The sequence below is a fragment of the Larimichthys crocea genome, chromosome XI, assembly GCF_000972845.2.
Source record: "Larimichthys crocea isolate SSNF chromosome XI, L_crocea_2.0, whole genome shotgun sequence".
NCBI classification, from domain to species: domain Eukaryota; kingdom Metazoa; phylum Chordata; class Actinopteri; family Sciaenidae; genus Larimichthys; species Larimichthys crocea.
In genome coordinates this window covers 9,296,425-9,308,756 of record NC_040021.1, presented here as the reverse complement: position 1 = coordinate 9,308,756, position 12,332 = coordinate 9,296,425, and the positions used below count along the sequence as shown (strand labels likewise).

General features: G+C 42.6%; 1 protein-coding gene across 14 annotated transcripts in view; it reads right to left on the bottom strand.

The window, feature by feature from the left end:
* Nucleotides 1-12,332, bottom strand: part of utrn (utrophin) — a 166,503-nt gene that overhangs the window by 94,462 nt on the left and 59,709 nt on the right. For 13 of the 14 annotated variants that reach the window (XM_027284138.1, XM_019259060.2, XM_027284139.1 and 10 more), the window contains 2 exons: nucleotides 11,896-12,050; nucleotides 11,582-11,771 (listed from right to left, as the gene is read on the bottom strand). In XM_027284138.1, coding sequence (XP_027139939.1) covers nucleotides 11,582-11,771; nucleotides 11,896-12,050 — 345 coding nt within the window. Of the gene's footprint in view, nucleotides 1-6,405; nucleotides 9,227-11,581; nucleotides 11,772-11,895; nucleotides 12,051-12,332 lie in introns of those variants that run through there. The other variant, XM_027284149.1, reaches the window with a different exon arrangement.

The following is a 12,332-nucleotide window of genomic DNA, read 5'->3' as shown; positions in this document are numbered from 1 at the left end:
TAGCAGCTTGTAATAATCTGCTTCATAAGCACAGCATCAAGGCGGGTTCAAGTAGCATGTAAGCCATCTGTCTAAGACTTGAGGAATAGGTGGGCAGAAGGTTTTAGGGGGAAAAGAAGGAGAGCATGAATGATTTAAGGGGAGCATGTGAAGAGCAGATGAAGGCATAGATAGAAAGAGGAGAATGCGAGCCAGAGCATATGCTAACTTACTGAGCACTGAGTGTGGAAGAAGACAGGTATGGTGTGGCTTGATACTTCTCAGCTGATTGGTTCAATCAACGTTTTATTTGGGATTGTACGAAGTGATGATTTGTCAAAATGATTTGACAAAATTGATCATAGAAGTGCTTGTCACTACAGAAAGAGCAACATTCAGATGCAGAATGACAGCAAAACAAAGACATTCACTCGGATGTGGAAAAACAGATTTGAAGAGTGATAAATCACTAAAAATGTGTACTGCGTCTCCCACGAAACAGAAGAAATACAAAATCCTTTGGGCTCATTGCACCATGGAAATAAAACACCAAACTGCTGAGACGTAACAGAAGCAGACGTTATCTTCCAACAAATGTGCCACTTCTTTTTTTAAAGAATTAATTACCCTTGACAGGAGAGGAAAAATAGCCTTATAACAAAAAGGTAGGAGATCACAAAAAATGAATGAGTGTTAAAGGAAAGGCGGGTACACAGAAGACCAAGACGACTGAAGAAGAAAAGAGCAGAGAAGTAACGAGCGGAAACAGTCAGAAGAGGGAAAAAAACGACATGATTTCTTGCTAAAATCTAATAATAATAATTGGGTCAATTCTCTTCTGATCATCATCATAGCCTAATGCTATCAGTTGTGTGTGTGTAACGCTGACTGACTGCGGGCCACTGTGTGTTTGAGCGAGGATTATATACCATAATCTCTCCCCCAATCTGAAACGGTAATATTTGTCAGCAGCACAGAGGTACAGACGTCACATACACACAGGAAAACACATTATGGTCCGTGAGTCAGCACTGTGTTTGTGTGCTTACCATAGATATTGGCAGGGAGGGACAGTGGCAGAGTGCAGAGCACAGGCCTTGTGCCCCCGTAGATTGATTGTCAGGCCAGGAATAGAAGGAGCAGCAAAAGAAAAATGATTGTACCCCTCATTTTATTTCCCCCCACTTAGGTCACCCCCTGGATTGCACACGACAGTGTGGCTGACAGTGAATGGAGGGAGAAAAGGAGCTGGAAGGTCAGAGAGACTTCAAGATCGCAACAAAAATGACTGCTTCCTGCCACTTGCTGCCTCAGGTCAATGTGCCAGTAGGAGGACAAAGAAATTGATATAGAGTTGAATGCACGACTATGTGGATTCGTGCCTTTTGTCCACTGAGCCTGCAGGACATCGTAATCTCTATCCTGTCTCAACTCAGTCCAATCCAGTGCGAGAAGTCAGGGACGGTCATAGATCATGATGTCAGGTGACTTAGAGAGTTCTGGCCAAGTCCGCTGTCTGAAAACAAACAAGTCTCCCAGTACAGCTCGATATTGGGGGAAGCAGTATTCAACAGCTGGATACAACCTGCAGCCTCACCACAGTGGATCTTAACGTTGTAATTTAGACAGTTTTATGCTAATTTAGTTGTTGCGTAGCTGAGTTTGATTAGTTTGGCTTGTTCTTGTAAAAGCACAAATAACATACAAGGGGTTAATTAGTAAATTATGAAGGTGCTGACTGCTTAATCACCAACTGGCTCAAATATAATGGTTCATCATACTAAACAGGCAATGATTACTAACTAGTAAATGAAAAGAAACTGATTTTTGTATTGTTTATGAGCCGACGGTCCTCCCATCTAACAACTGAGCTATCGAAAGGGCCTATTGTTTACTCTGAACGTCACATGTTGAGAGGCAGGGTGGTTGCAGAGCTTTCAAGTATCATAAAGTCTGTGTGGTTTATCATAAACCACACAGACATTAGCAGTTAGCTTGTTGTTGGGACCGGCCTGAAAGCCACTAATGGAAGTGTGCACACAAAATCCATCGATATAGTGCAAAGCGAAAAAAAAAAAAAAAACCCAAACCCAACTCTCACATGCATTACTGGGTCAATAAATGGGTTTACTGGATGTGGAGGTGGGAGAGAGAGAGAGAGTGTGGAGGCGGGAAAGCTGAAGGACATTGCATCAAATAACATAAACTGTAGCTTATTACACATTTCATCTAATCCCAGGATGGCATTTGTCAATCAGATAGCAAGTTTCTCCTCATCTCCTCCTAATTGATCGGTCACTTTCTGCAGTAACGGCAATTGAGAGCAGGAGAGCAGCTCAACTCTGGGCTGTATCAGTGATTTAAGTGCCATTTCAAATCACCACTGCTGCCAATAAGAAGTCCATCGGCAGTGATTTACATGTAATGTTGATTGGGAGTGGAATCCCGTCTTTTTCTTTTATTGTCCCCGCTTCTCCTAATAACGTCTTGATAAATTTAAACGTTCTGCATTTATGAATCTGTTTCCACATCATTCTCTCGCCTGTGACTCATCAGGCGAGCTGCAGAGTAAGTGACTGTGTGCATATACTTGAGCTTGGGTGAGTAAATGTGTGCATGCATGTGTGTGTGCGTTAGCGCGTGTGTGTGTGTGTGCGCAAACTAAATGTGGCTAAGCATGCGAGAAAGGAAATATCTGTGATTTGACTGTGAGCCAGGTTACTCAGGGAGAAGTGGGTAGTAGTTATCTGCCTGCACCTGAGGCACTAATTGCTAATGCTAACACTTGCTAACAACCCAAAGGACCCCGCTGGAGCTCAAGGACGAGGAGGTCAGACAACTGGGCTCCATGCCCATGCCTGAGTCACCTGTCCTGGGGTATCAGTGAGCTGCAAGCAAAGGTAGATGGAGTGTAGAGCCCAAAGGCCAACGTATTTGCCAGACAAACAATAGGAAAGACGAGGCATGACTCCACATTGTCAATGCTTTGGGGCTGTTTCTACAGTGGGTTTGGCACACACACACACACACACACACACAGTAAGAGCTATTGCCACAGTAATGAGAGTAGGAGGACACTCCTCGGGAGAGAGGTGGGCCCTTCAGCCAATTCTCAGCTTGTGATTACACACAGAGAGACAGAGCAGAGCAAAAGTGTGGAAATGAAATGAGCTGCCGGGGCCCTCGGTAGGCATCACTACAAACTAGCCAGCCGTGCTGCTCAGAAGTACTCTTTACCAGTAAACTACTCATATCACAAGCATGCAAGCAAGGAAGAAGCAAGAACACTTGAGAGCATGGGCACAACGATGGAGGAGGGGGAAAATAAACGATCAGGAAGTTACAACCTTAAAGTTACATTTAAGGTGTTTAGCTGACATTTTTAATGGGAGTGAATTAAATTCTGTGAGTGGGGAAAATACACTATAGGACCATAGACAATTACAAAGTCTTAAGGTACCCTGTACAAATGTAAAATTCTCTAATAGTCTACAACCTCATTAAACATTATTGCTTTGAATTGGGAAAGTGGCAGAAGAAAACAATTTACACACCAAATAATAGATGCAATTCTAAAAACTGCTAAATGGCTTCTGCTTGCAAAGACTGCAAAGCTCAGGATTATACATCAACATAATGAGCGCTGTTTAAAAGGGGGCACACAAACACACATACACCCGAAAATTTACCAACAAAGCACGCTTTGCACACAAGAAGACGACGAGAAGGTTATGACTCAGTAGATTTTATTAAGTTCCTATCATTCAGAGCTTGGTGAGCTGGCACGGCGGTCACCCTGCTCTGCCCTGCCACTGTTAAGACATAGTGAGGAACAATATGATGGAGGTCAATATGTTTGAGAAGATAAGCTGGGCTTTGCAGCTTAATTGGACTGCCAAGAGTAAAATACAGCCTGCATGTAATATACAGCCTGAGCCTGATCACAGGAAGAATGTTGACCTGGTCAATCAGATCAGCTGAATGTTTTTTTAGCTCCAGGATGACATGAATACAGTATGTTCCCCAGCTAAATATATTAAATCTAAGGCTTTTTTTAACTTCTCTTTCTAAGTTATTTCCCTCACTTACAGAAATTGCACTGGTTTAATTTAGTATGAATCAATACTTGCTTAAAGAAGGGGCAATAGTTCATTTAAGTACTTGTTATCCCGAATCAGACAACAGCCAGGTGGGCTGTTTTAAGACCAGCATTGTTCTGAAGCTAAAAGAATGGCCGAGCCCCAGAGGTTGAGCCCCGAGCAAATCCATCATCGAGAAGTCACTGTTCCAGTCTGGCAGCCAGTGAGCGCACCCCAGGGAGGCAGGACAAGCCCAGCATCACTGATTCCCTCAAGGGAAGGCTAGACGAAGCTGGAATGACTGATGCAACCCAGGGGAGGGTAATCAAGTGTGGAATGACTGATGCCCCCCACAGGTAGGGACGCAATCCAAGAAGGTCTGGCCTCTAAGGATGCTGATCGGAGCCAAATGGGCGATTCAACTCCAGAGCGGAATAAGTTTACAACGGAAGAAAGAGCAAGTGTTGGTTTTTACAGATAATGTACACATGCAGGGCTGCAGGGGAGATCTGATTTCACTTATTCTGCCCAGAACTGGTTAAACAAGAAGAAGCAAATACACCATCCACAAGATAAATAACTAAGAAAGAGCAGAAAATTTATGAATCCTGTTTATCGCTCTCTCACATTCCATATTTCATTAAATCTTGTCCTCGTGCCAACTTTCTATTCCTTTCTGCATTAATATTTCTTAAAGAGACTAGAGAGGTGGGGTGTTGTTTAGCTCAGATGGTAGAGCATCCGCCCCGTGTACAAAGGCTCACTCCTTGCTGCGGTGGCTCAGGGTTCGAATCCGACCTGTGGCTCTTTCCCACACGTCATTCCCCATCTCTCTCTCCCCACATTTCCTGTCACTCTTCAAGCTGTCTCTGTCAAATAAAGGCCAAAAAAATATCTTTCTAAAAAAAAAAAGAGAGAGACTAGAGAGGTAAACCAGTCCTGTAAAATAAGCAAACACTTCACTGGTGGTCACGTTACACATGTTGGCACATGTTGGCAAAAACACAAACTCCCCATCACATGCAGTAGAAAAATAGGGCGGAGCACTAAAGAGCGATGGATTCATGGATTATGGATGGATTAAATCGAAGCGCCACATGTTTGTCGAAGCATGATTGAAGCTGGCAAGCAATCAGGAACTGGTCTGATGCACTAGTCTCTTAAACTATCAAATCTTAACAGCTGGTCCCCTCTGCCCTGAAAGAGAGCGGGTTACCGTTGTGCAACGCACAAGAAGACAGCAATAGAGATCAATGATGATCAACAGTGGTACAAAATGACATCAGGTCCACCACACACCAGTAGTCATTTCCTTTAAGGTAAAATCGATAGAGCTGACAAACAGAGTGATACAGCTGACTTTGTTTTTTTGTCATTAAACATAAAGACCAAGCATTTAAATGACTTTGTTTTGCCATTAAATATAGAGAGCCAGTTTCACAAGAACAAACTCAGATAATAGCTTTAATCAAGAGACTTAATTGTTCATCAACGCCATAATAGAGGAAATTCTTTCATCAATCCTTTGACCACAGAGGAACTTGAAGTTTCCTTCCACTAATACATCCTATCAGGATGCCTCTCGCAAAACATAAGCCACAAAAAAATACACTATACTCACTCAAAAACAAGACACTCTTCTCAACCTTGTTAGTTTGTTTCTGTCTCCACCACTATAGAGTCAAAACTCACTTCAAAACTGGCGGTATAAAGACAAAAACACACACGCACATGCATATGCCACAACAGGGTATGCACAGTTGGAATCATTATTTGTTATGAAGAAAAAGTGCCAAAGTCCTAAAGTCAGTGAGGTATATATAAATATACTGTGTGTGTGTATGTATACGTATATTTAAAACGGCATACTGTGGAGGTGACAGAGTACCCGAAACAATATTGTCTGGAACACAATGTCTTGACAACCAAATGGCTCATGAATAAAAAAAAAAAGACAAAAAACAGAGGAGAAACAATGGATGAGGCAAAGACAGACTACTTGGTAAGCCACTCCTTATAAAAAAAAAAAAAGACAAAAGAAAGAAAAAAAAGAATAACACACCCCACAAAAACTATGTGGCTACCAGCTGGTAGGCATACACAAACACAAACAGCCATGAGTAAAAAATAGTCTTAAAAAATAAATCCAAAAGCCTCAAGAAGACTCCAAAACAAGCAAAACGATCAAAGTTTTTTTCAGAGTCAAATAACTAAAAAAAATCAACGGCACACATGTACAAGTTTAAAATAAATTTCCATCCAATTTAGTAAAACACAAATTAAAACAAAACAAAAACTCCTCCAACACGCTCTCTCTCGCTCTCTCTCTCTCCTGGAGCCCACATACCTTGCAGAGTTTCTGGTAGCGCGGCGAGGAGATGGCCATCCTCTGGAGCCTGTGTAGGAAGACCACCACTTTCTGGAGGGAGGTCCGGACCATGGCCATCATCTTAAGACTGCTACAAGTCTGTAGCAGCCTGTTCCTGGTCCGCATGCTAGCACTGCCCTACCCCACTCATATTGTTCTCCCTCTCCCTCTCCCTAGCCAGCCGACCAGACCCCAGCCAAGCTGACGTGATGCGCACACACACACATGCACACAGAGAGAGAGAGAGAAAAAAAAAAAAAAAAAAAAAAAAAAAAACACACTTGCGAGCGTACTCAGCTCAGCATGCCCCCATGTTTCGTCACATATACACACACGTAGGCTACAACAACACTGAGTGCAGCCTCAGTTAGCTCTCCCTCTCTCTTTATAAACACTCTCTCACACAGCTCTGAGCATGCACACACACACACAAACACTCTCTCACACACACATACGATGATGCAGGCGAGCAGGACAAGACGAGACACTCACTTTCTCCTCCACGCGGACATTCACACGCGCACCCCCGACTGCAGAGCCAGAAGAGAATCACAACAAATCACTTGTGACGGCACCCTGCAGAGTCAGAGGAGGGTGATGAAGAAGAAGGAAAGGAAGAAGAAGATGGAGAAGAAGGTAAAAAAAATAATAATAATCAAGTGTGGAGAGGAAGAGTAGAAAGTGCCGGCAAGCAGGCAGGAGAGCAGATAGGATGGCACGAGTTGCACTGGATGAGAAGAGAAGCTGGTCGTATGAGGTTCACTTTTTACTGCCGCTGATCCGGAGAGAGGAAGAGAGGGAATGAGTGGGGGAAAGAGAGGGAGAGAGAGACATAGCGCTCCTCTCTCTGTGGACCACAGAGAGAAAGAAGACACAGAAAGCAGAGGAGAAAAGAAGGAGAGGAGAGACGAATCAAAAGCAGCAGAATAAAGGACGACAGACACTGCTTCTTCCGTGAGGGAAGAATGTCATTAGGAAAGGCAACCAACAGATCAATGAGCGAAGGACAGACAAAAAGAGAGAGAGGGACAGAGCGGCAGTGAGAGAGGAGGACTGAGCGAGGACTCGGCGCACAAATGAGATGCACACACACAATAGAGTTACGGAGAGGGAGGAGTTGTTTCAGGCGTCCAGGGTTCCTGGAAGTAAAAGTCCCATTCATTGTCCACCCTGGCAATTTTAGTGACTGGCGGTTGGAGCACTTCCACGTCTCGGATGGACATGACATTCGCCAGGTTGAATCAAGGGTACAAAAGCTGACTAAATGTGTTGAGATCTGTTTACAAGGCATATCAGTAACCCCAAAGCTTAAATTTCAGATGTGTGTACCACTTCTGTTGAGAATCATTACAAACATTACACTTTGTAGAAATCTGTTAATACAGCGTTAATCAGTTGGCTTTCGGGTTTAAAAGGTCATATCTGCATGAATTCATCAAATCCCAATTGCAACATCAAAGCATTTTTAATTTGCTACAGCTCTGATGGCCTCTTCCCCCAAAGCAAAGGCAGCTAAATCTCCTGGGTATCGTTGTGTCTAAAGCCATCCAGCATACTAAACTGGGAGGAAGAGAAACATGATTTCTCTTATAGCCGACCTTAGAAACAGATCAGAGAACAAATCATGCACTTACAAGCTTTCATTCGCAACTCGCCAGCAACATTGATGGCAACAACATAAATCTGTTGTATCATTAATAATCCATGAGACTTGTGTTTTGTGGCATTAAAAGAGGAAATTTAGAGAGTGGAGAAAAAGATTACAGACACTACAGCTCCTCCTACTCTGAAACTCTATACTGTGTGTTTGTGTGTGTGTGTGTGTGTGTCGTTTATATGGCCGAACGAAATGCAGCTTTCAAAAGATGAAACGAGAAGAGGTCTCACTGGATAACTGCAGATAAAGGATGACAAAGAAAAGTGTGAAGGGAGGTGGTAGGGAAAGGTCAAGAGAAGATAAAAAGCTTTTAAGAATCTTTTACCGATGCAGAAAACAGCTAAATCTTTCCAGAATGAATCTGTTGGAAGCACAAAGGTACCGGAGAGATGACATCAAGAGACAAAGAGGCGGGAGAATATAAAGAGAGTCACGTAAAAGCAGAGATAGGGTGCACAATCAGCAGAGATTATCATAAAGCAGCGGCTCAGCTCCTCCGGAGCTACTGACCACACACAGCATTACGCACAGGTGGGCATTTTAAGCCTATTTATATTGACTGTGATTCTTTCTCTTGACTTTTATTTGAAGTGCTGCTTAAAAAAAACACTCTCTCTCCCCGACCGCACTACAAGAGGCATTCATTTGAAGTGAGGATGAAAACCTCTGTATCGCCTGAGAGCAGAAGGCTTCACACCAACAGTTCCCCCGTAACCATGACTCATACATTTAAAATGAGCACAAACTGACACACATGCACAAATGGTGTGTTCAGTGTAGCACTACGGGATGCATTACAGCACTTGGTCCCTGCTTGCCCTGTCTCTTTATATAGATGAAGACAGAGGCTCCAAGGCTGAAAAGTGAACACACACACACACAAACAGAAATTTCTTTAAACCAACGTGCAGCTTACCTACGCAGGCAGCTTGAATAATCATTATTTACTGACTCGTGAACGCAGGCACACACACATACACAGTGACTAGAAGAGGGGATCATGATGAGCTTACTGAAGAGCTCCGTTTAGACAAGGTTTAACTGGCTACAGCGTCCATTTCAGTCATTCCACAGAGTATCGACTCTGCTTCACAGGGAATTACGAGGGAGACTGAGTGTTTTGTTGGCTCACTCTTAATGGAACTGACATTACCGGGTCTCAACTAGGAGGTTGTAAGGGGTGCTCTCATTGCTATGGTCAACTCACACACAAAGGCAGCCGGGCACACCAACAAGTCGAATGCCCACAGCCAAACACGTACAAGTCGAGCTTGATAAAAGCAGCTCCACCAGCTGTGTGCACCCTTGCACTTTTCTGCTTCGTGCCATTATTGCTGCGGTCCACCACATGTGCACGTGTGTGGTGTGCACGCATACCGGCCAGTAAAATTCAGGCGATATGACATTACACACCATGAAATGAGTTTGCAATACCATTTACACCAAAGTAATAATCCCTTTAATGTCACAGATTGTAATGGACCAGTGCGGATGATGTTGCTGATAATGAGCAGGACTGCTTTATGACAGGATTGGATTTACACATTTGCCCTATCAGGATTCCAGAAAATGAACATTACATTACATATACAGTAATAGAAGATTTTATCCAAATGGCCGACCTGTAACTCTGATGCCAAGATCATAAAACAGTATTACAGTGAAACATTTTAGAGTGTTTAAAAGGCGTTTAAGTGTTCAGTCTACCACAGTGTTCAGTCTCTGAGTAAACACATATTAATAAATATGACTGGTATGATTATGAGTAAGCTCAGAAATAGTTCCAAACAAACTGCATCTTCTTTGTTTAATCTGTACACAAACTAAACTGTAAAAACAACAATCTGTGGTTTTGCAGAGAGTTCGGTGCTGTAACTATTTCTTGGCAAAAAGGAGTTTACTGCTGCCGACCGGCAGCTCTTTATGTAACAGACAAACATGAGAGTGGTATCAATATTTTCATCTCACTCTCCGTAAGAAAGCAAATTTTAAAAAACGATTATCGTTTGACACCATGACAGTTAAGTCGGTGATACCTGTTGCCAGTGCATCATTAGTGCATCACATGTTGTTTCAGTGAATGTCAGTTAATGTGCCACATTTGTATTTGTCACTGCTCCTAACTACTCACCAACTGTGGGCTTAATATGAAAACAGCAGTCAGAATGACTGATGCTTGTGGCCAAAAACTGCGATTAAAGTAACCCAACACTCAGCAGTGGCAGAACAGTCATTGTGAGTTAATAAAAAAAAAAAGAAACTGGAGAAGACAACTCTCTGTCAAAACACGTCCTGCAAGGCTCAAAGTCTCTCTCTGTTTCATTTCCCTACTTTCTAGATATGACTGCAATCCATCAACCTCGACTCCAACTGAGACCGAGAGATGGAAATGAGGGGATAAAATTGAAGACAGTGGGCGATGACCAATTCAGAAATGTTGGTGGGCGAGTAGTTCTTGGAATATTAGCCTCTGACATATTGCTTAAATAAAATTTTATATCAGTTACATCAGTTTTTACCTCTGAGATGACTTTGACATACTTTTTAGAAATAAGCATTCTTTTAAAAAGGCTTATAATGATGGATTATGTTCTATAAAACAAATATTAAAAAGGCTTATAATGATGGATTATGTTCTATAAAACAAATATAGATGACAGAATAATCAATTAAACGACTGATAATGATAATTGTATTGCCAAGACAAAATGCAGCCACAGTAAGCTGCAAGAATTAAATAAATCTTCAGAAATCTTTGTGGCCATTCATGCAATTATTCTTTGTAACCTTGACATGTATTTCAATAAGTGGACCCTGGAAATGGAAATAAGAGACATTCAATATGAAATCAGAAATGTTATTATTGGACTTAAAGATGTACGTCACTGCAGAATTTTCTCAGGGACAAGGAGCAACAGAAAGCTTTGATTTACGCACATACATAAAATCAGTGACCATGTCTCAAAAAATAAGATTGTGCAAATGAAAGTCCCTCAGTGTACAATTCAAAAGAGATGAGGACTCAGAGGGTCAGCATTTGAAAAAAAAGGAGACTTGAACTGAAGAAGACGCATTTTATCTGTTGAAAAGGTGAGGTGAAGTGATTGTGGGATTAAAAAGTTACATAACGCATAAGATGATGTATGTCAACATATCCCTGAGGGAAGGTCTAGGTAAATGACAAGCTAGTGTGAGGAAGAGCAAACACACACACACACACACATACAGAATTCCTAAGTAGCACAGGACAAGAGGATCAATGAGTTGCACTCAATGCATACAAGCACTAACGCGCCCTCTGTGTGCCCTCTCATTCACACACCTTAAACCAGCATCTTACAAGTGGATGCACCCACATACACACAGCCCTGCCTCACTTTCATTGGAGAAGGATGCGTTAATGAAGGATGACACTGAGATAATAGGCTACCACCTGTGCATAGATTCCCCACACACACACATAAATACACACACACGTTGTGTCTCAACAGCCCGTACCTCTAGTTGTCGCCTCAACTCCTTCACATGGGCAGAGTCCTGTGAGAGGTCTTCCCTCTGAGAGGCGTCGGCCAGAACGTTGACTGTAGTCTCTGCCTCCTGAAGCCATTTTAGGAAGGACTCCAGCTCCCTGAGAGACATCTGCAGGCCCTTCAGTTCAATGTCCAGCTGTGCATGACGGTCACCCGCCCTGCCAATAAATAACAATGAATAAAATACATGACTATACATGAACTACTGGAGCAGTTAGAGCATGATTGAATACAGGCGGCGATATCAGCCCCTCTTGTGACACAGACTATGAGAAGGTGCACCTATTGTTGATGCTGTTCCAGGCGGCATTGTGTTTGTCTGTGAACTCTTTGATCCTCCTGGTGTCGTCGGTAGAATACTCCTGCAAAAGATGATTAGACAGCTCGTTGAAGGCCGCGACTGTAGCTTGGCCTCGGCCCAGGTCTTGGAGGAACGCCTGTAAAACAATCAACACAGGCCATTAGGATCATCTTGACACTGAAAATGTGTCAGATGTGACTCAACAGTTATGTGTCACTGTAAAGGGCCTGGTTGGCACTATTTTTCTTCAAATTATTTATTTGCATACACTGTTTTCTGTGTTGTTGTGGCTTGCTATCAGCTTTCTTTAGACAAATTGCTGTGCAAGAATATTAATGACCTACTGTCTAAACATAAAAAAAAATGTAATTAAACTTGAGGCACTAAAAAACACAAAGAAATTTGTTATTCTATGGCT